Source organism: Tamandua tetradactyla, chromosome 8, assembly GCF_023851605.1.
Source record: "Tamandua tetradactyla isolate mTamTet1 chromosome 8, mTamTet1.pri, whole genome shotgun sequence".
NCBI classification, from domain to species: Eukaryota; Metazoa; Chordata; class Mammalia; order Pilosa; family Myrmecophagidae; genus Tamandua; species Tamandua tetradactyla.
The window spans coordinates 58,791,581-58,814,524 of NC_135334.1; the positions used below are offsets into that span (position 1 = coordinate 58,791,581).

At 36.7% G+C, this 22,944-nt stretch overlaps 2 protein-coding genes across 8 annotated transcripts; one reads left to right on the plus strand and one right to left on the minus strand.

Moving 5' to 3' along the window:
• Positions 1-3,561: 3,561 nt before the first annotated feature.
• Positions 3,562-9,214, plus strand: CREBZF (CREB/ATF bZIP transcription factor). 7 transcript variants are annotated; one of them, XR_013156679.1, is made up of 4 exons: positions 3,562-4,920; positions 5,128-5,555; positions 6,262-6,330; positions 8,101-9,214. XR_013156679.1 is itself a non-coding variant. In XM_077113400.1 (2 exons), exons 1-2 carry the CDS (start codon positions 3,860-3,862, stop codon positions 5,141-5,143), a joined length of 1,077 nt encoding a protein of 358 aa, XP_076969515.1. In that variant the 5' UTR covers positions 3,562-3,859; the 3' UTR covers positions 5,144-9,214. The 7 variants fall into 7 exon arrangements, 1 of the variants encoding a protein (XP_076969515.1); XR_013156677.1 differs by having other exon boundaries at positions 5,128-5,205; XR_013156675.1 differs by having other exon boundaries at positions 5,128-6,330.
• Positions 9,215-12,302: 3,088 nt separating this feature from the next.
• On the minus strand, positions 12,303-19,402 carry TMEM126A (transmembrane protein 126A). Its single transcript, XM_077113402.1, has 5 exons — positions 19,112-19,402; positions 16,787-16,885; positions 14,222-14,415; positions 13,011-13,125; positions 12,303-12,537 (listed from the first exon to the last, which is right to left on the minus strand). The coding sequence occupies exons 2-5, from the start codon at positions 16,876-16,878 to the stop codon at positions 12,345-12,347; spliced, it is 594 nt and encodes a 197-aa protein (XP_076969517.1). The 5' UTR covers positions 16,879-16,885; positions 19,112-19,402; the 3' UTR covers positions 12,303-12,344.
• Positions 19,403-22,944: the final 3,542 nt, after the last annotated feature.

The window sequence follows — 22,944 nt, forward strand, 5'->3', positions numbered from 1 at the left end:
TTCCACAAAAATTCCAGGATTTTTTGAACTGGGAAAATTTTCTAATGTTATCTAGAAGTTATCTAAATATTCAAGTATAGCAAGAAGATTCTCAGAAAATAAAACTACCAAGGAGAGACTTGCCCCATGAAATATTAAAGTTTATTATAAACTGCAATAAAAATGGAGTGGTTTTCGTTCCAGGATGGTTAGATTGATCAGTGAAAAAGATCAGAAATAGATCCAAGTGATATAAGAACTTCACATGTAGCATACATGTTGGGGAATCAGGGAGACATGTATGGACTGTTCAATAAATTGCATTGTTGCAGATAACCTTATGAAAAGATAAATTCTTACCACACATTTATACCAGAATCGATCTCAAATGGAAAAAGGTTTAAATGAAATAGCCACTCAGGTTGTTAGAAATTCTTAGCAAAATATAAATAGAAGTAATTTAAAAGCTGCTAAAAGCAGGTAATATTAGTTATTTTGGGCTAGGAGGGCCTTTAGAAGCTTAGCACCAAAGCCAAAACTGTGAATATAATTTAATAGACCAACTATTTAAAAATTATAGCAAAGCAAGGAAATAAGCAGCCTCCCCCATCCCCCTCAAAGAAATGGTCAACTAGGAAAAAAGTAGTTGGAACTTATATAACCGACAAAGGAGTGTTTTCCTTATAAAGCAAAGAGCTCAAATAAATCCAGGAGGAAAATACAAGACAAACCCTTTTGCCCAGTTTAAAAGAAAAATGGGCTAAGGAGGCAAAAAGCTTAGTCACATTAGAAGAGTAGTCATGAGAAAAAATATTCAACCGTTCAGTAATCAAAGAACTGCAAACAGAAGGTACCATTTTTGATTTTTGGATTAGCACATATTAAAAACAATGCATTCAGTATCATTGAGTGGGTAGGAAACAAAAAAACAGGCATATACCATTGCTGAGAGTATAAACTGATAAGTCTTTGTTAGGTAATAAGGGTCTATGTATGCAAATCGCACCCAGGAATTCTACCTCTAAGATTTTACCTTAAAGATAAATGAACAAGATGTTTGCTCAACATTATAGTGTTGCTTATAATAGTATAAACTTCAATACAATCTTAGTGTTATCAATAAGGAATTAGGTTGAATAAAAGTTTGAAAGTCCATGCAATCGAATTTTAGACAGCAATTAAAAATAAGCATGTGGATCTACATTTGGTTGTGTGAAAGATGTCCACAATATGTTCATGCCAAAACAGTAGCATTCAAAGAAAAAGCTCTTGACAATATACACCAAAATTTTAATAGTGGTTATTTTTGGGGTACTTAGATTGTGGGTAATATCTTTTTACTTGTTTATACATGTCTGTATCTTTTTACTTATTAAAAAACAATATACGCCAAAATTTTAATAATGGTGATTTTTGGGGTACTTAGGTTGTGGGTAATATCTTTTTACTTGTTTATACATGTCTGTATCTTTTTACTTATTAAAAATAACAGCTGTGGAGAAGAAGACAGGGAGAGGAATAAGAAGAAAAGGAAGAACAGAGAAAGAGGAAGAGGAGTCATCTTCTGGGAGGTTTTCTTTTGCTTGGATTTCTTTTTTTTTCCTCTGAGGATACATTGTAAAAATTTCCCTTCCTTTCCATTTTCTGCTTTTCTCTTAATTTAATTGGAGAGGTTCCAAATCCATGTATATTCAAACCAAAATTTTGTAATTTAAGAAAAAAATATAATAAATCAATTCAATAGTGAAATTTTGCCGAAGGAGAAAATGCAGTCAGATGGGATTACCAGTCACACAGAACACTTGAAGAACTCAGGGCAAGCCAGAGTGTGTATAACCTTGAATTGTGTGCTGTTGTACTTCAACAACACCTTTCCTAAAGAGGTTAAGAAGGACATGGAGTCTCTTTATTACCGTAGGTCGTACTTATTTTTGCCCTTTTCAGTATTGTTTTCATTCAATTGAGCTTTCATGTTAGGCATTCAACACAAACTGGAGACCTTCATTTTTCATTCATTCAGCAAATATTTGTTGAAATCTATACTTATGCCAAGCACTGTTCTGGATATTTTGGACACATCAGTTACCTTGCTTTTCTGGAACTTGCTTTCTAGCCCTCTAAGAAACAGCCATACAAAGCCTGTTAAATACCACTGAATATACTTATTCAGTAGCCCATGCAAAAGTTTTTATAAAACCTGAGAACTAGAAATATGGTTTTCCCCAGGGAATTCGTATATACTTTAATCATGAGCAAACAAACGGAAGTTTGATTCTCATCTTTTCTATGGACACCAAGAAACTTAGTCTATTTTACAGCCCACCTTGAATAATGGTGTAAGACTTTATGTCCATACAATTCAATACTAACTTTCTCCCCTTTCTGAGCCCCTAGATTTCTATTTCATCTGTATTTTCATTGGCCTTGTTTTTCAAACGTTGTATTCTTTTGTTTCATTGTATTCTAATATATTTGTAAACAGCTTCCAATCTTAATTTTCTTGTGGGGCTGGAGGAACAAGGAATTTTGGGGGCTACTTAGATTGTGGGTAATATCTTTTTATTTGTTTATACATGTCTGTATCTTTTTACTTATTTATACATGTCTGCATTGTTTGTGTTATTTGCAATGATCTTTATACCCATGATGAAATAATCAGACAAATCCATGACGTGAGCATACTTCAAGACAACTGAACTGGTCTTTTTTGAAAAGTTAATATTAAAAGAAAAAAAATGGATGGGATGGTTTCACTTTAAGAAACGAGAAAAACAAACAAACAAACAAACAAACAAACAAACAAAACCCTCCACAACAACTAAATGCATTGAGTGATTCTGGTAAAAAAAAAAAAAAAAAACAAAGTATAAAAGCTATTTAATTTAAAGACAACTGAGGAAGTTTGATTACAGTCTGGGTATTAGATAATATTTGGAAATGATTAATTTTCTCAGGAGTTGTTAATAGTATGATAATGAAGGAGCCTGTCAGTTTTAGAGATGCATGCTGAGGTATTTAGGAGTGAGGTGTCTCGTCTGCAATTTAAGAATGATTTAAAAAACTTACGTTTACACATATCTAAATAAAGCAATATTAACAGCTTTTTGAATTGTTGCATCTGGGCATTTGGTACTATTGTTGAATCAGGGTGGTTACTATACTAATCTTTCAAATTTTCTCTATGGTAATTTTCATAATAAAAACTTGGAAAAGTTACATATTAATGATTATTTACCTAATTTTCTGTATTACTCTATAAGTGTTTGAGTGAAACGATCTTATAAAGGAAGTGGGAAAGCAGCAACTCAGGAGGGATCTGGTGATCAATTTTAAATTCCAGAGAAATACAGAATAACTGTTTAAAATTATAAAAACATACGGTAATCTAGAAGATCAGTTTTTGAGAATGGCTTCACTGGGAGTGGAAGCTGTGGTACAGAGGACTAAGAAATAAGTGCAGCGAGGGTAGACCATTACTAAAATAAATCTGGGGTAGGTATGTTATTTTTGCCGCTGTTACTATGACATCATTGGAGACCTAGAATTACTCCCGCTCCAGAGCATTCTGAATTCTCGCGATGTTAGACCTTGCAGGAGCGCGAAACGCGATAGGAGGGGCTAGATCAGAGCGACGGACTTCCGGCCAGGCCGTCGTCTGAGCGGTGCGGCCGAGTCATCGCTGGGCTTTGCCTCATCGTTCTCCCATCCCTACCCCCCGCCCTGCGCGGGGGGTCGACCAGCCAAGAGAGGCGGGAGGCCCCTTGGACCTTCCCCTACACTTCCCTCCAGCCAACGCCCCGGCTCCCCGCGCTGGGGTCCGTGGGGCCCGCGAGGCTCGGTCTGAGGGGCCGAGGCCTACGTGGGCCCACCGCCGGGCCCCATGAGGCATAGCCTGACCAAGCTACTGGCGGCCTCGGGCAGAGACTCTCCGACCCGCAGCGAGAGTCCAGCGCCAGGCTCGGCCTGTTCGCTGCCCCCAGACGTGATCCGGACGGTGGCGGCGGCGGCTGCGGAGGAGACGGCGGCGGCCGGATCTCCCGGCCGCAAACAGCCGCGCGGCGACGAGGGCGAGTTGGAGGCCGGGAGGGGGAGCCGCGGCGGCGTGGCCGTGCGCGCGCCCTCTCCTGAGGCAATGGAGGAGGAGGCTATCGCTAGTGTCCCGGGGGAGGAGCCGGAGGACATGGACTTTCTGTCCGGGCTGGAACTGGCGGATCTGCTGGACCCCCGGCAACCGGACTGGCACCTGGAACCCGGGCTCAGCTCGCCCGGTCCGCTCTCCTCGTCCGGCGGCGGCTCGGATAGCGGCGGCCTTTGGAGAGGGGACGACGATGACGAAGCTGCGGCTGCCGAGATGCAGCGCTTTTCAGACCTGCTGCAGAGGCTGTTAAACGGTATCGGGGGCTGCAGCAGCGGCACTGACAGTGGCAGTAGCGAAAAGAGGCGGAGAAAATCCCCGGGAGGAGGCAGTGGCAGCGGCAACGACAACAACCAGGCGGCGACAAAGAGTCCTCGGAAGGCGGCGGCGGCCGCTGCCCGTCTTAATCGGCTGAAGAAGAAGGAGTATGTAATGGGGCTGGAGAGTCGGGTCCGGGGTCTAGCAGCCGAGAACCAGGAGCTGCGGGCCGAGAATCGGGAGCTGGGCAAACGCGTGCAAGCACTGCAGGAGGAGAGTCGCTATCTACGTGCTGTCTTAGCCAACGAGACCGGATTGGCTCGCTTGCTGAGCCGGCTGAGCGGCGTGGGACTGCGGCTGACCACCTCTCTCTTCAGAGACTCGCCTGCCGGTGACCATGACTACGCTCTGCCTGTGGGAAAGCAGCAGCAGGACCTGCTGGAAGAGGACGATTCAGCGGGAGGAGTGTGTCTTCATGTGGACAAGGATAAGGTGTCGGTGGAGTTCTGCTCGGCGTGCGCCCGGAAGGCGTCGTCTTCTCTTAAAATGTAGGGTCAAGTAATCTGCTCTTTATCCACGTTTACCCCTTTCAACTCCCTTACACCATGTAAAACACCTTAGTGGGACATCTTCACTGGACACATGTCAGAGGAGGAAAAAGTAATATTGAATCGTTAATGTTTAGCTAAAAGCATGAATGTGACACTGTAACCAACTCCTAATGATAACATGTGACTATTAAATCTCTCTGACAGTTTCTTTTTTAGGTGATTTCCTTCCTGCCAGGCTCCGTTGTAGGGGTTACAGAACAGTGGTTCCCGCCTCACAACCTGGTAAGGATCCATCTCTTCACGTAACGCTCATGCTCTGCTGCTTAGTCTACTTTAATGGGCAACATCTCAATTGTGTGTGTGTGTTTTTTTTGTTTTGTTTTTTCTTTTTTGGAAAGTGGGAGGGGAAATCGAATTTGGGCCCTGTCCACCCTGGAAACAGACTTGTGCTGGTCAAATAATGTGTTTAAGATGCTTCTTATGGTTGAAATAGCTGCTAATGTGTCCCCTTGTTCAGACTTGCGTGTACCTAGCTCTTCTGTCCCCAGTGTGGACATGGCCTTGGATGACATCGGTTCCAACTGTACACTGAAACCTGCTTATAGAGATACAGTTTGGACACAGTGAAACAGGTGAAGTTGAATGGAAGTTCCGAGTTGTACAAGATGCAAATTGGAATTTCAATTTATAGCAACTTTTGAGAGGTTGGCAATAAGTATTAGGGGCATGAACAATGTGATATTTTGTAGAGATGACAAATCTCTTTATTCAGTTAGTTTTCAGTCTAAGATACAGAGTGCTCAGATTAGCAGATTTTAATATCTCACCATTAGAGAAGTTGAAAATTAATTTGCATATTACATTCTTGTGTTAGTTGATTGGAGGAAGAATAAGAACGTTTAATGAAATGTTTCTTTGAGGACCAGCATAGTGATTACCTTATCACTGAGTATGAATAAATTGTTGAACATCTTTATTTTTGCTGTATTAAAATTTTAGGTTAAATTTATGTATGTATGATTAGATATTGAAGGTTGTGAAATGTGAATGAAAAAGTGTAAAGTGAGGCTTCACAAAGAATCTTATTTTCGTTATTTCAAAGGCATTTGGCCGCTTTAAAAATTTTTTAATTAAATGGATCTGACCACTTAAATGGCATGATTTTTCCAAAAATGGGACATATTCTTTTGAAGTACTCTTATTAAGCTGTTGTCCAGTTGTGTGAATTGATATAGTAGTGTCTTTCAGTGTAAGAAGCATTAAGAAATTCTTTGTGAAACATCACTGTTTTATAAAGTATATACGTATTTAGCATCCTTGTTTTTCTTTGTGCTAAAGTGGATACAGCTGTTGGGGCAGAAGAGACGGGACCAGCTCCTGGCCACATTTCCTGCTTTATTTTAAAAGGTAGTATAAGAAATGAGGAGAAGAGGTAATATCAGGGCTTCTGCTGTCTTTTATTTTTGAAATGTTCATAATTAAAAGTATTTTCCAGCAGTCCAAAGATGTAAGTTATCTTTAAAATGTTTTATTTTGTTGTTACTTGGTTATGGAAATGGAATCCATGTTCTTGCACAACTGTAAATGTTTTGTTGCTAGATATTAAGATTTGAGCTCTAAATTGGTCTCTGGTTTCCAGTGCATCACAGCATATTTTGTAAAATCACCTACTGCACTTGAGCATGAATGGGTAGTAGCCAAACTCACAATCTGGAGCGATGAACCTGCTTATACCTTAGTGCAGGAGCAAGCCTCTCACAATGCAGCTGCATGGATTTTTAGTGCCTACTGAATTATATATATAAACCAAAAGTAGTTCGAAAACTTATTTGAAATTATTTGTGCTATCTTTATGGAATATGTTAAATGTAGCTTTTTGAATCAGAAGCCTTGAATTGAAATTTAACTAATACTTGAACATTTTGTATATATTTCTTTGTATATAATTTTGTGCAGTATCAATGACAAAAAATATGGTGTCATAATAAAACCAGGTTTGTTGATCTTTCAGTTATGGGCTCAAAGAATTTATTCATCTCTAACATGACATTGGAAAATAGTGGATGAAAATAGGAAAAATTTGTTGTTAATACTGACTGTGGGTCTTAATCAAAAGGTTCTGAAAGCAGTAAGAGTGTTTTTCTAAAAATTATATCACTCCTTTGGAATATTTTCTTCTTCACGTCAGTGCTTTTCTTGCATTTTTTGAAGTTTGAGACTGGGGAGAAACAGTAGTCAGAGCTTTCTAAATTGAGATGCTTTGAAATTCCAGATATAGATTTTTAGAATGTCATTTTATAAGTGGCAGTTTTTGGACATACTTTTGAAAATGGAAAGATTAGTATGGCCAATTTTTACAGCTGCTTTGTTAGGTTCCTCATGTTTTATTAACTGTCTTTTCTTAGTTCCCATTTCATTTTTTTTCTTCTAATTTTGGTGACTTAATGATTTTGTTGTTTTTTTACATCAAGTTCATGGTATTGTTTTTACGTGGTAATTGTATGTATCTAGGATCTATCTAATGGGGCTTTAAATAAATTTGGTCATATTTATGTGTACGCACATCTTACTGTAAATGTTTGGGTTTCTGAATTTACAACAGATCTGTTTATTTCGGTATGTAGTGAACAATATTTTAAAGTGTCCTATTCATTCCTTGTTAATTAAAAAAGTTATGATTAATATGAAACTGTTGTCTTACTATTTTAAGAAAATTGTGTTTTGAATGGTTAGTATTTGGACAAAGGAGGTTTCTGGAATATAATATGGATTGTTTTGAAATTCATAGGCTTGGCTCTATTTATTTTAAAGGATGAAAACAGTTTAGTATTTGGGAAACTTCTCTTTTTTTTTTCCTAATTGTGCTTCTGGTTCCTAGGCTGTTATGAAAATGATAAAATGATATAGAACTAGACCTAAAATTTAGCTTTTAAACTAATTGTCTTCTTATGGTGGCAGGAAATCATACATTAATTGAACTAACACATCATCTTGACATATTTCTATCATTGACTTACTGTTTTTGAACTTCCTATTCCAGGCTTAATTAAAAAGTCTGCATTTGTTAAAATGTAGTCACACTTCTAATAGAAGACAACAAAAAGTGTTCAAAATATTTTAATTAAATGTGCATTTTTATAATCACTAAATTAATCTCTCTCTCTTCTCTTTAAACAGCTTAGCAGTGTCTGCAAAAACGAATCTTTTCCTACAACCTGTTAACTGACTGGACTGATGGTAACAAAGTAATTGTGGGAGCCATGTCGGTCAAAAATTTGGCATCTGCTGAAAAAAAAAAAAGAATGCCATTTTCAAGTTCCCAAATTACTTCTGTACTGATTTCACTTTCCAGAAATGGAGATATGAAAAGATTCTCTGGAATCCTTGAAAGACTTACTAGAAATACTTGAGACTAAATTAATTTTGGAACAAAAATATACTTTTTTTTTTGCATACCTTTAAAAAATTGTAATTAACAATTTTTTTTGGAGAAGAGAACTGTAGTATTTCATCAAGGAATATTAGATTCTTTACATAATCAAGACCACATTCTATGGAATTTCATTTAGTGGACTAGAATTACATAAACAAGCCATCAGTGATCACAAGGCATATCATGAGTTCGTATTTCCTGGAATATGAGCAGTAATTTGTGAAAGTACAGGTAGACAGCTTACTAAGTAGAATATCAAAATTAGAGTCCTTAATTTTATGAAGAATAGTCTTTTTTTAAATAGATGCACAAATTGATTTGTCTGTATATCTTCGAAAGACTTGATTATGGCTAAATGTGTGAGTAGAGTTAAATTACAATTCAGGGAAACACCAGGATGGGTAGATTCTGAGGTTTTGGCTTGAGTTTTCTCTGAGTATTTGACACTGTTTTGTGATATTTGTGTGAGGTTGCTAATGAATGGTATACTAGTTTCTACTGTTTTATATTAAAATTTGTCTAGTGTTACATAAGGACTGTAGTATTCTAGATGATGGGAGTGGCACGTTTTGGCATATGGTTTTACATAATTGAAATATTACAGCTATTACAGTATGAAGAGCGCTCTGAAAAGTTTTATTTCATTTTTGTTGGATTATGTTACTACATCCTTCACATGATCTAGATTGAGTCATTTTATTTTATTGACTCAAGTTTGGAAGTGTGCAGATGCTAGAAGTGGAAGAGAGTAGGAGATAGGCTCCTATTTCTTTTCTTTCCAGAATGATTTAGTATTAGTTACAGTTGGTTATTGTACGGTATTGTTCAACTTTATTAAACCCACTCAGTTTCTTGTAATCTGTGTGTGGTGCCTTTGTAGCCAGGCAGCAAAGAAAATTCCGACTGGTTTATACATAAGTGACTGCTGCTTCTATATAGTACAGCTGGTTATAATTCTACAACGAAATGTTTAGGCACCGGTATCATTTGCTGACCATAACTACTGCTTTGATAGAACATAAAGTGGATAATTCCCTGATAATGAATTTTAAATATGCGATTACCTAGTTCAGTATTTTTTTCTTTAAAAAAAATGTTACTAGAGAAATGATGCGTTTACAGAAAAATCATGCTTAAAATACAGCAGTGAGAGTATTGGAGTAGCTAGAGAGAAATATCTGAAACTGTTGAACTGTAATTCAGTAGCCTTGGTTCTTGAAGATAATTGAATAACTATAGAGCTTTTAAGGTCTGTCCATGTGATTGTGAAAACCTTGTGACCAACGCTCCTCTTATCCTGTAGTTCAACATTTTGAAGGTATAGCTTAAGGTCTCAGTAATTGAGTCAAATTTTTAAGCTAAATCTGCTGATTCTTGAAAGTTGACTTGGTGGTTAAGATATTTTCAGGTGTTTATTTTTTCCCAAACCCATTATCACTGTAGTTTTGAGAACCTCTCTAGTTTTGTATTTTTACTATTCCCTGTGCTAGGCCAGGGATCAAAGGAGGTATTTCAGTAGAAACTTGCAGTGTTTTGTTTGGCCAGCACAGTATCTTTTACATGTTTGAATCTGAGTACCTTTACATATAGCCTTAATAAAAGTCATTCCATACCATCTTATGATACCCAGTTGAGCTCTGATCAAGACCATAGATGGCCATTTACACTATAGTACATGGGGTTTTAAAATGCAGAAAAATTAAATAGGAGATAATTTTATTTAGAAAGTAAAATAACTTATCATTATTAGGTATACAAATAATGTAATATTGGAGAAAATTTGACCTTTCCCCCCCCAGATTGTAGGTTATTAGGAAGTTGCTTACTGACTTGACTTTTTCATTGCTTTGTTCCCTGATCAGTGTTTTATTCTTAGTTTTTTTCCTTTTCCCAATTTTTACATTCAAGATTTCTCATTGTAGAGCCATTTTCCTCACTTTTAAAAAATAAACCATTTCAGAAGACTTTGCTTTGTTGAAAATATAGTTCAGTTTTCAGTCATTCCAATGAAAATATCTAGTCACTAAATAGTGCTTTGAACATTTCTGTTGTTTTGTAAATATACACAGATTTGAGTTTTATTGGTAGCCCACTTCCTTTAGAATGTATCTCCAAATTTTCTGTATATGGACCCACTGTGAACAATTTCCTAGATCCTTCAGGCTCTTAGTATACTACAGTTGGGTTTACAAACTATATTGATACCTTGATTTAGTATGAACCTGTTTTTTTTTTTAATTGTAAAAGATTTAAGTAGGTTGTTTACTGTGACTAGACAGAAATACTAATTACTTTTTTTTCCAGACTGAATGAAGCAGTGTTCTTTAGGTTTTAACCATAAATAACTGAAAGCTTTCTTAAATTGTCATGCAAGGTCACTTATCTACCCTCTGACCAAACTTTTTGATAAAGTAGATATGCAGCAACAGATTTAACATGCTTTTATTGCTTATATTGCTTGTTTTTAATTGAAAAGAGGGTTTAATACATACATGGTAGAGGACAAATGAATAGAAATTTTAGTTATGTAAACCATTATAAACTTTACCTATTTACATATGGTATTATGTTAGGGAGTAAATATTGTGGGAATGCTTAAGGATAAGAAAATAATTTATATTGAGTTATCAGACAGTTTAGTTGTATCATTAAGTTTCAAATGATCTAAAAGTTGATTATTCTCTATAAGAGTCTAATTCAGTAATTTGGGTTTCTTCTAAAGTCAGGAATTACTTTTAATTTACTTTTTTAAATCGTGATATGTAGAAGGCAGGCCATGGTGGCTCAGCAGGCAGCGTTCTCGGCTGCCATGCCTGAGACCTGGGTTCGATTCCCGTGCCTGCCCATGTCTTTTTAAAAAAAAAGCAAAAAAAAATTATGGTAAAACTGCTTTAAATAGAACTGACAATATTGGTAAAATGGATAATTTTTGGTCACAGAAATTTTAATCTTGATTTTTTTTCCTTGTAAAATAACCAATTTTTTTTCCTTTTAAATAATGTATATATATTTTTCTGGTTGTAAAAGTAAAGCGTATCCATCATAGAAAATCTGAAAATTTCAAAAAGGAATCAAGAAGAAAAAGCACCCATAATCCTAATAAGCCATAGTAAACATTTTTGTATATTTCCTTTTAGTGTGTCTTCTATGTACAAAGATTCCTTTGCCTCAAAATTAGGATCATTTCTTATATAAATTAGGTAGGGAATAAATTTTTATGTGCCTTCTCAAAGAACAAATTGTTTTTTGCTTTCCAAAAAATGTAAAATGTATTTTCTCCATTACTGCTTTATTATATTCCTTAAAATAGAGATGCTAAAAGCCTAAGTCAATCATGAAATTGCCTTTGGTGACAGGCTAAATTCTCCTTTTATGTAATTTTAAATAGTACAGGATTTCTTGACAAATAGGTCACTTTATTTAGAGGTAGTAGTTAAAATGCTTATGGAATATGATGTAAAGTGGCACTTAAGAGAAGAGGCTCATGGCTGTCTAATTCCAAAGAATTAAACTACATTAGATGGAAGTGTCCAATAATTTGCCTCTATTGGCTGTGAATATAGTTTTCCAAGGATATAAATAAGGTGACTTGAAGTGGAGGGCTCTGCCACTGGAACAGCTCAAGTAGAGCCTGAATAACCATCTATTGAGAAGTCTGCAATTGTTCTCCCTGTGAGGAAAGGTGTTAGTACTTAATGTAAAGGAGTGGAGTGAGCTAAACTGAGGAGACGACTAGGCAAATTAAAGAAGTAATTTAAAAAAATGTAAAGGAGCAGAGTAAGCTAAATTGAAGGGACTGTTGGGCAAATTAAATCAGTATTAAGTGGGGAGCCTTTACTGCAGTTCAGCCTTTTGTTGCTCTGTGTGTAGTCTTTTGTTGTAGTCCTGGAATTGTACCTCACATAATAAATTACAAGTTTATGTTTACTCATACATTAGACACAGGTTATTTTTACCATTTTATTCTTGTTTACATTTCTACTTAAAATCAATGAATTTCTAGGCCAGGCTCAGGTAACTGAAGGGCTTTTATAAGTAGTTTATATTGTCTAGATCCAAGGTATGCTGCAAACATGGTCTGAAGCAAAATGGGAAATAACATCTTTCTAAAAATAGGCTTTGAAATTCTAATCCAGTAGGTTAAGATGTTTCCTTTCTCCGGTAGCAATGCAGAGACATACCTGTAAGAAAACATTTGAAACATTTCTCTTGAAAAGTTTGTTTTTTTCAAGCCAGTATATACTGTTCTTAAGATAAAGCTAGTTTAGGTAAAGATTAAGGTAATGATACTCTCTTAAGTGTCTTCTAGTCCTAAAAAGTGTGGGGTTTTTTTTGTTGTTGTTTTTTGTTTATCTTTCTCTGGTTTGCCTCTGGGGACTCAACATAAATTTCTTGATGCAGTAGAGTTTATCAGAGAACAACTAACATTATTTTAGATAGCAGCCTTTTTAACTAGACATTTTCTGACAGTTCTTTGGCAGAAGTGCTCAAAATGTCTTCATTCAGCTAAAAAAGTGACACTGCCTTTGGTATGAATGAATGCCTTAAACATAGAAAGTATACTTGCTCTTTTAAGTTGTGAGTTTTATAGGCAGTCACTTATATGTTATTAAAATTTGTTAATGATTATGAGAAAACAGTGAGAGAATCCTACCTGGCTGCTAGGCCACCATTCACAGGAATAGCCAAGAAAACCGGATACAGACCACCAAAAACAAGACCAACCAGTCCTCCCCGAATTACAGTACAGGTCTCACAATTCAGATCACCTATGAAATAAATTAGATCTGGAAGTGAAGGTTGGAATAGTCAAGTAAACATGATTTAAAGAATGTAAGGCACCTCTATATTACAGATATTTCTGATTTTCCTATCATTGTCAGGTATGCTATCCAAAAGTACAAACTGTATTGGTTATAAATTAAACTTCATTTAATTTTCAGGTAAATGAAATTCTGCAAGGTATAGGTTTAATTAATATGTAGTGACCGAAAATAGCTAGAGATAATTGATAGGGAAATTCTTTTTTGTTCTGAACTTGAATATAATAATCTCAGGGTTTGGGTGTATTTGTCATGTATTAGCAGGCTTTTTTCTGCCTTTAAAACTTTTTTAACCTGAAGAAATTTTTTAAAACAATCAAAATACTTTTCTTGTATTTTTACATTATATGTGACTTTATTTCTATAAAACTCTATTCAATTCCAAATGAAGATAAGATATCTTAGAAAGCTAATAAACATGTACCCCTTAGTCTGTTAAATTTCACTGGGAAGTAGGTTTCTCTTCATTATAAAAGTACTTCCACACTGGTCATGGATTCAAACAAAATACTAAATCATTTTAAACAAATTTGGAACAGCACTTAATTGAAGGTAAAGAGAATTGGATAAGGAAATGTACTGCTCCTAAGCCCCTGTGTTAACAATTGATTTTCAAAAGGAAATCAAGTCTGTATATTTGATAACTCTGTGTATATGTTCAGTGGCATATGTTTAGTGGTTTGAGAGATGTACTCCATGAAATCTTTAAAAAAGGTAGGCAGCATTAAAAAAAAGTTTCTAAATATTTCTTACTATAAAAGAGCACTATGGTAAAGATAAGCTAGATAAAGGAAAGTACTTAAAACTTCTGTGTCTTTATGTGCATCTTACTTGTCTGATAGACCATGCTAATACAAATTAGTTGCCACAGTACATGAGATACTAGCAAGTTGCAGTCTTAATTCAAACCTGCATTGTAGCACATAGCTACCTGATAACATCTGTTAAGTATTAAATGTTAATACTTAAGTTACTTAACTTACTAAGTTGCAAATAATATATACCAAGGCAAACTTTCTGGTCATAGTGAAAGAGACTTTACCTGTAGTCAAAGGTAAATTTACAAAACATCTGTAAGATACATGTGCTGTCAAAAAAGGGATCACCGCCATTGGTAAGCCAGAAGCTATACGAGCCTGTGTTACATTTAAGACACGTCGAAAAAGACTATTTGCTATTAGTCCACAGAGAGCCGCATTAAGTCCAATATATGTTGATCCATGTTCAAATAGATTCCTGAAAGTGTGAGAAAAAAAAACATTTTTTTTTTTTTGGTTCTATTGTATATGTTAAGAGTCCAACAATTCTGACATGGGTTATAGAACTTATCAGGGCTTTGTAATTAACTGGATACAACATCTATTTCTTATAGCACCATAAGCAAACACCTTAAAAAAATAGTTTCACATGACAGATGTTTATTCTGAAAGGCTCTCAGATTGGATCAACACTTAAGGAAAACGTGAACATTTAGATCTTGCCAAATGTATTTTTTTCTTTGGCAAAGGATAATTAATAAATTTCCCCTGTGTAGCAGGGAATGGCTCCTGATTTTTTAGGTACATCTCTGGGCTCCCACATTATCCAATACTTAACCTCTCTAGCACAACACCTTTAAGTTGGTACTACCTTATTGATTTCATGCCACACTTCCCCACTAGTATATAAACATGAATACAAAGATGTATTCAACTTGGTTTCAACTGCACCTGATACATAGAAGGCATTCAATCATGTGGAATTAATGTGTCTCCTTTCACTCTTCAAGTATTAATGTAAGGATTGGAGGATGGGGAAGTATCAACGTTTAGGGAATATTATGTGCTAGGTACTTTACAACAATCCGTTGAAATAACACTGATGTTTGGAGATGGTAAATAGAGAACTGGTTTTTAAGCCAAGGTACGTATGACCTAAGGCAGGCAGCATTAGGTATAACCTAAGTTCTGTACATTAAAAACAACATAAAATTATAGCTGGATATTGAAAACAGTCTCCAATTCAAACTCTTAAGACTTCCAATTAGCTTTTGTTACCTTGCCATCCTGAAAATAGTCGATCAAATTTTTCATAACTCTTTTAGCTAAACTAGCCATATAATACTCTTTCTAATTTCAGTGGACTCATCTTAAAGTAGCTTTTCAAGGAACTCCTAATTAAGCTTCCTACACTGTATGATGTATTACTTTTCTTACCTGTCACATTGAAATCATGGTGCCTGTTTACTCACCGAGTACCTACTACAGGTTTGAAGGGACAAAAAAAAAGTTCTCTCTTCAAAGATATCAGTCAACTTTCTATAGTTGACTTATCGGAGGATGAAAGACACACAAACTTCAACTATAACAGAAGTCTATAAAAAATGGTTATGACAGTCCAAGAGTCAGTTTAGGAACTTAGATTATACAAGATAATAAAGAGTGATAAGAGCAGAACTACCAAACAATAACAGAAAACATGTAAAGGTGAGAGTTCTGTTTTTTTGTGGAGGTTGAGGGAGTAGGAAATTTGAGTAGTTCCAATAAATTATAAGTAATTTCATCTTTGTAACAGTCCTGGGAAATACATATTTTCCCCACTTTAGAGGAGCCACTGTTTAGTGAGATTAATAATTTGCCAACTATCAAAAAGCAAGCAGTGCAACCAGAATCTGAATAGCAAAGTTTGCTATCTTCCAACCTGATTTTCAGTTCCTATAGCTGAGGTCATGTTTTTAGTTAATAATTTACTACGTACAAATAACTATTAAACATAAAACATACCTAACTGATAAAGGAGGAAGGGGGGGGGGTGAGGATTCAGAGTAAGGAGAACTAAATGGGAATAGATAGGGAAAAAAAGGAAGCAAGCAAAGATAAATCAGCCCTGTTTAGATGCCCACTACAGTTAACATCCAAGAACAATCTACTTTGCCTGTCTGGCTCACTTCCCCATGCTTCCTTCTTTGGTCAAGGTTCTAATGACAACCACCTTCTCAAAGCTGCTCTACCATCTATCCTATTCCTTGGGTCCTTTTCTTCAGCTCTTCCCACCCTGCTGGTCTGGAAAAATAGACACAGACCCGTCTTTAGTTTTTCTGTAATCACCTCAGGAAAATAAAATAGTGGGGATGGGGAGGATAAATAATTTATGATATCTTACCAAGGTCTTATTACTGCCTTTGATTTATAGGTACCCCCTTGTTGAGATGGTAAGTTGCAGCAAGATGGGAATTTGTACAGTTACTCCTGAAGATAGTAAGATTATATCTCCAGAATATGTTTCATACTTATCATCTCAAATGCACTATCCTATCATTACCAGTCACAAGGATTACTATACCAGGTTTAATGGTCTTCCTATTTCATAATTTTTTTATTATATTCCAAGTTGAATGGGAAAAAAACAACCATTATACAGTTAAACATGCTGAAAGACATGAGTTTTAGCCTTTCACAATTAGCTATGTGAGATTGAGCAAAATGGTTTCTCATCAAGGCAAGAAAGAGAAAAATGGGGTTTTCTTTGTTATTTCTGCTCAAATCAAATAAATTTGAGATGATGTTGACGGAAAATTGAAAATGATGAAAATTTTACCATCTCGTAAACAGTTTTTAAATTATCTTACTTTTCTACTTCTGGAAGTTGGTTAATTTTTCTGGTTATGATATTCAAAGCTGTTAAATTTTTCTTGATAGTATCTGGTTCTTGATTTTCCATCTTGAGCCTTAAAAAATGAAAATAATCATTTTTCAATAATGTAGTTCTATAAACAAGAAACATAAAAAGCCTTCAAAAGACCATTAATATTTAATTTTAAAAGAATTAGCTGTAAATGGAATTCATAATCTGGAAAATAAATGCAAATATACCATATTAAAAAAAAATTACTAAGTGAAATGGAAACCAGAATGTAAAAAGCAACACAAAACTTTTAGAAAATACAGGGTATCTTCTTAACCCTTTAAAATATTTCTTAAGCATTAAAAAAAATAACACTAAACAAAAAAGACTGTTAAAAGTAATACTAAAATGAAGAACTTGTGTTTGGTACATACCATAAAGGTAAGCTAGTGTGGGAGAAAATATTTGCAACAGAACTGACAAGTTCGTACTCAGAGTATATAAAGAACTACAAAGGAAAAACAAAGTCAAACAACCTAGTAGAAAATTGATGAGAGATGAACAGACACTGCATGCATGAAGACGGAAGTCGAAACAGCTAATAAACGTTATGAAAACATGCTCCACCTCATTGTAACCAGTGAAATACAAATTAAAACCAATGTACACCCATAGGTTGGCTAAAATAAAAAAAATTCAGTTATTGGCAAGGACGTGGGACCAAAACAACTGAAACTCTTTTTTTTTTTTTTTTTCCCCTGACTCGGTCTCCTTTATTGAGGCCGCCCTCTCCTCAGTTTCCCCACCCGAGAAGACGTGGGACTCAGCCCGGAAATACCCGGGAGGGCGGTACCAGGCCAGGGGCGGGGCCGCCGTAACACCTGAAACTCTTGAATGCTGCTGGTGGAAGTGTAAATTGGTACCATTTTAGAAAGGAATTTGGTATTTAGTAGAGTTGAAGACCTTGAAAACTGAACAATTTCATTTCGAGATCTAGAGGGCCAGGAAACTTCTCTAAAGAGCCAGACAGTAAATGTTTCAGGTTTTTTGAACCACACATGATCTATATTGAATTTTTTTTTAAATAATCCTTTAAGAATATAAAATCATTCTTAGCTGGCTGGCTGTACAGAAAGAAACTGCAGGCTATATTTGGTCCTTAATCCAGAAGTCTGTTAATGCCTGCACTAGTTAGGCTGAATGTCAAAGTTAAGGGGTCATAATTATAAACGATGAGTTTACAATCTGAAGATTCACCCTGCTAAACAACAGATTTCAGAGTAGCAGAGTTAAGAGAAACAAAAGTTCTGGGAAAACAGCACAGAAAAACATGATGTTATGACATCAGATTTTCTTGGTTCACTATTCATCTATTTACTACAAGATGACTTGCAATACTAACGATATTTATTGGATGTGCATTATGTAAGGATCATTGCGAAAATGGTGAGTGCACTGAAATTTCATATGCCTGGGTTTAAAAAGTAATATTGTACAATGCATACTTTGAAATTTAGGTGTAGGTTTCCTGGACTCCAAGTTTTTGAGGGTCTTGGCGATAAGATAATTCACAATCCCAGACTACCGGAGCTTTTAGTGTGTTTATGTCTTTGTGCATGGTGGAGGGATGTATAAAGCAGTAATCAAATTCAGTCTACATAGACATAAAAAGCTATGACTTTGTGCATGGTGGAGGGATGTATAAAGCAGTAATCAAATTCAGTCTACATAGACATAAAAAGCTATGACGGAAACAAAAGAAAAATTATTTCCCCAGGAAGTCCAGCCCAATGCCGTTACTAATTTTCTGTTCAATGCTCTGCATACTGACGAGGTTTCGAGTTTTGGGAACTAACCGTTTCCACTGTTTCTATTAAGGGTCGCCCTTAATTCAGCACAGGCCCTGACCAGGAAGTCCCTGTAACTAATAAATCCCTTTCAACAACGCCACTTAAAAAAAAACAACTAAAAACATTTCAAAAAGGCTTTGTATTTGCAATCACGTCACTGTGGGTCAGCTCTGAGAGAGGCAATGTGCAAAGTGGAGCCTGGGAAAATGAAATTCGGCAAAAAGGTTACTCGGTAAATTGGCAGTAAACCTGGATAAAGCCTCCCATAGAATTTTCCCCCCTTTTACTGGCTTAATTTGAATATTAAATATAAGAAAGCGAAGAGACGGTCAACACCATAGGACCGACTCCCCCCACCTCCCCTCCCAGCCAGTTTCCCCGATCCCCTTCCTGCGCTGCAGGAGAACAAATAGACAACGCACCAGACTTCCTTTGATACCGTGACATTTACTGCACTCATGTCCCCAGAATGCCAGTACCTTATGCTTCCCGTATTTCAGCCAGTGCTGCCTATCTCCTTTAGCAACACCAGGACTCACAGCAACCTGCCCTTGCCTCACACACGAGAAGCCATGTTTGTCTGCCACGTGATTCGGCCTCAGGCTGGCCCCCGGCGCGGCGGCTGGCGGGGTGCAGAGGTTGCGGGATCGAGGCTGCAGACGAAACGGCTTCCTGCTGAGAGCCTTCCGGCTGTGGGAGGTGCGGAGCCGCTGAGTGGTGGGGCTTGGCGGACGCGTAGGGTTCTTGTTTCACCAACTCCCGCCCCCAAGAATGCATCCCGTAGACATTGTAAAATTTCAAGATGGGAGCTCTATGACCCTAAACTTGGTCCGTTCGTTGGAAACATGCCTGTGTGACCTGGGCTTGTTAATTTAGCTTACTCAACTTCCTGGCTAATAGAGCTAATTTATGGTGTTAGTATGGGACATATGAATATTGCACAGCCCTTGACATAGGACGGGTGCTCAGGTTAAGAAGTATAAGAGAATCTGAGGTTTCTTTAATCCACAGATTCTTCTCTCCCTTGGATCTACAGTTTCCTTTGCCCTGTTAGGATATAGTTGCTTTGTTCTACCATAATGTGAGGGGCAAGGGCTTGTTTTTTTTTTTTTTTTTTTTTACTTTCCTGCTGCTTTGCAGAATATTGCATATAAATTTAAGCAGAGATGGGTGAATGTGGTGAAAGAGAAACTGTTACAGCAGTGTTTCGCAGTTTTCAATGTACCAATCTTTCATGTCCTTTGTTTAATTTATTCCTAGATATTTTATTCTTTTAGATGCTATATTGTAAATAGAATTTTCTTCAATTTCTCTTTGGATTGTTCATTGTTTAATTTTTTTTGTGTTGATCCTGTTCCCTGCCACTTGCTAAACTCATTTATTAGCTCTAATGTCTTTCTTGTGGATTCCTTTGAATTTTCCATATAAAAGATGAATCTATAAATAGAGATAGTTTTACATTTTCCCTTCCAATCTGGATACCTTTTATTTTTCTTACCTAATTTCAATTCTCAAACTCTTACAACGAATTCAAGAGGTGGGAATATTTACTAATTCATTCTGTCAGGCCAGCATTACTCTGATACCAAAGTCTGGTAAAGATAACACGGAAAAAAAAATTACAGTTCTGGCTAGAACTTGTAGTGTAATATTGAATAGCAGTGATGAAAGCCAACATCGTTGTCTTATTCCTGATCTTAGGTGGAAAGCTTTCAGTCTTTCATCATTGAATTTGATGTTGGTAGTGGGTTTTTCATAAATGGCCATAATCATGTTTAGAAAGTTATCTTTTATTGCTAATTTTCTGAGTATTATTAAGAAAGGGTGCAGGAATTGGCAAATGGCATTTCTTCATCTATTGAGATAATCATGTGCTTTTTCCTTCTTCTTCTGCTTATGTGGTGCATCTATTGAGATAATTAAGTTTTTTTTTAACCTTGATTCTATTTATGTAATATGTTACTTTGATTTTCTTATGTTGAAACACCATTCCTGGAATAAATCCCACTTGGTTGTGGTGTTTAATCTTTTTAATATGCGTTTGGTTTCTGTTTGCTAATATATTGTTTCGGATATTTGCATCCATATTCATAAGTGAAATTGGTCTGTAATTGTTTTTTTCCTGTGATATCTTTACCAGACTTTGGTATCAGAGTAATGCTGGCCTGACAGAATGAATTAGTAAATATTCCCTCCTCTTGAATTCGTTGTAAGAGTTTGAGAATTGATGTTAATTCTGTAAGTATTTGGTAGAATTCACCAGTGATGCCTTCTAGTCCTGGACTTTTCCTTGGTGGTAGGTTTTTGATTATTTTAATCTCTGCACTGGTTATATGTGTATTAAGGTTTTCTATTTCTTCTTGAGTCAGAATGGGTAACTGGTGTATTTCTAGGAATGTTTCCATTTCTTCTAGATTATCTAGTTTGTTGGTATACAATTCATACTATTGTCTTATAATATTTTTTATTTCTGTAAGGTCAGTAGTGATATCACCATTTTTATTTCTGAATTTAGTTTTTTTTTTTTTAATTTTTTTTATTAATCAAAAAAAAGAAAAGAAATTAACACAACATTTAGAAATCATTCCACTCTACAAATGCACTCAGTAATTCTTAGTTTCATCACATAGATGCATGATCATCATTTCCCAGTACATTTGCATCGATTTAGGAAAAGTACTAGCAAAACAGCAGAAAAAGATATAGAATGCCAATATAGAGAAGAGAATTAAAGTAATAATACTAATAATATAAATATATATATATATATAAAGGAAAAAGAAAAAAACAAAAACAAAAGATACAAACACACAAACAAACAAACAAAAAACCATATTTCAGGTGCAGCTTCATTCAGTGTTCCAACCTAGTTACATTACATTTAGGTATTATTGTGCTGTCCATTTTTGAGTTTTTGTATCTAGTCCTGTTGCACAGTCTGTATCCCTTCAGCTCCAATTACCCATTATCTTACCCTGTTTCTAACTCCTGCTGGTCTCTGTTACCAATGATATATTCCAAGCTGATTCTCGAATGTCGGTTCACATCAGTGGGACCTTACAGTATTTGTCCTTTAGTTTTGGGCTAGACTCACTCAGCATAATGTTCTCTAGGTCCATCCATGTTATTACATGCTTCATAAGTTTAGTCTGTCTTAAAGCTGCATAATATTCCATCGTAGGTATACGCCTGTTCTAGTTTGCTAGCTGCCGGAATGCAACACACCAGAGATGGATTGGCTTTTAATAAAAGGGGATTTATTTTGTTGGTTCTTCAGAGGAAAGGCAGCTAACTTTCCACTGAGGTTCTTTCTTATGTGGAAGGCACAGGATGGTCTCTGCTGGTCTTCTCTCCAGGCCCCTGGGTTCCAACAACTTTCCCGGGGTGATTTCTTTCTCCATCTCCAAGGGCCCGGGCTGAGCTGCAAGTGCTGAGATGAGGAATGCCAAGCTGCTAGAATGTGCTACATTGCGTTCTCTCATTTAAGCACAAGCCAATTAAGTTAAACGTCACTCATTGCAGCAGACACGCCTCCTAGCCGACTGTAGATGTAATTAGCAACAGATGAGATGCACCTACCATTGGCTCATGTCCACAGCAACAGAACTAGGTGCTTTCACCTGGCCAAGTTGACAACTGAATCTAACTACCACATGTCCACCCCTTGTCAACTTGGCAGCTACTCACATCACCTTAAACAGGTGCAAAATATTCTCTTCTGGCTGTGGACCTGTGAATCTCAAAATAAGTCCGGTGCCAATATGCAAAGGAGGATAGTCAAAAGATACAGATTTTCATTTCCATAGGGAGAAATTGGAAGGAAGATCTGCAGGCAAACACCATTGGATTTCCAAGTCTGAAAGTCATTTATCCTTCGGCTGTAGAAAGCGGCAGTCCCACCCCTTCCAAGGGCCTATGCAGTGGCCGGCCTCTTTCCAAATCAACCTCGGGGAACATCGAGGAGACCACCTCTGGGCTCCACTCTCTCCAGGCATCAGGGCCACCCCTGGGCTCTCTGCCATTTCTGGGGCGCACGCTCAACCCCTCCACATGGTGGCAGCCAGGCTCTCCCAGTCCCCCAAGGAGCGTGCTACGCCTTTTCCAAGGCCCGAGGCTGCACAACTATTCCACTGCAATGAGAGGGGAGACTCATCCTCGCCCTTCAGGGTAAACTCACCCTCTCCACACATACAGGTGGGTCCACTCTCCTGGCCGAGGTTTCTTGGCTTCAGACCCGAACTTCCACGGTTCTCACTCTGCAAACTCCAATCTCTCCCTTTTGTGTCCTCCTTTGTCAAGATTGGCGGTGGTT

Bases quoted from the DNA above. Each gene is read 5' to 3' on its own strand.
- TMEM126A (XM_077113402.1), bottom strand. From the start codon at position 16,878: ATGGAAAATCAAGAACCAGATACTATCAAGAAAAATTTAACAGCTTTG. The intron at 14,416-16,786 runs GTAAGATAATTT...TCACACTTTCAG, and splicing joins CAACTTCCAGAAGTAGAAAA to GAATCTATTTGAACATGGAT. The intron at 13,126-14,221 runs GTAAAGTCTCTT...TTTATTTCATAG, and splicing joins AAATTTACCTTTGACTACAG to GTGATCTGAATTGTGAGACC.
- CREBZF (XM_077113400.1), top strand. From the start codon at position 3,860: ATGAGGCATAGCCTGACCAAGCTACTGGCGGCCTCGGGCAGAGACTCT.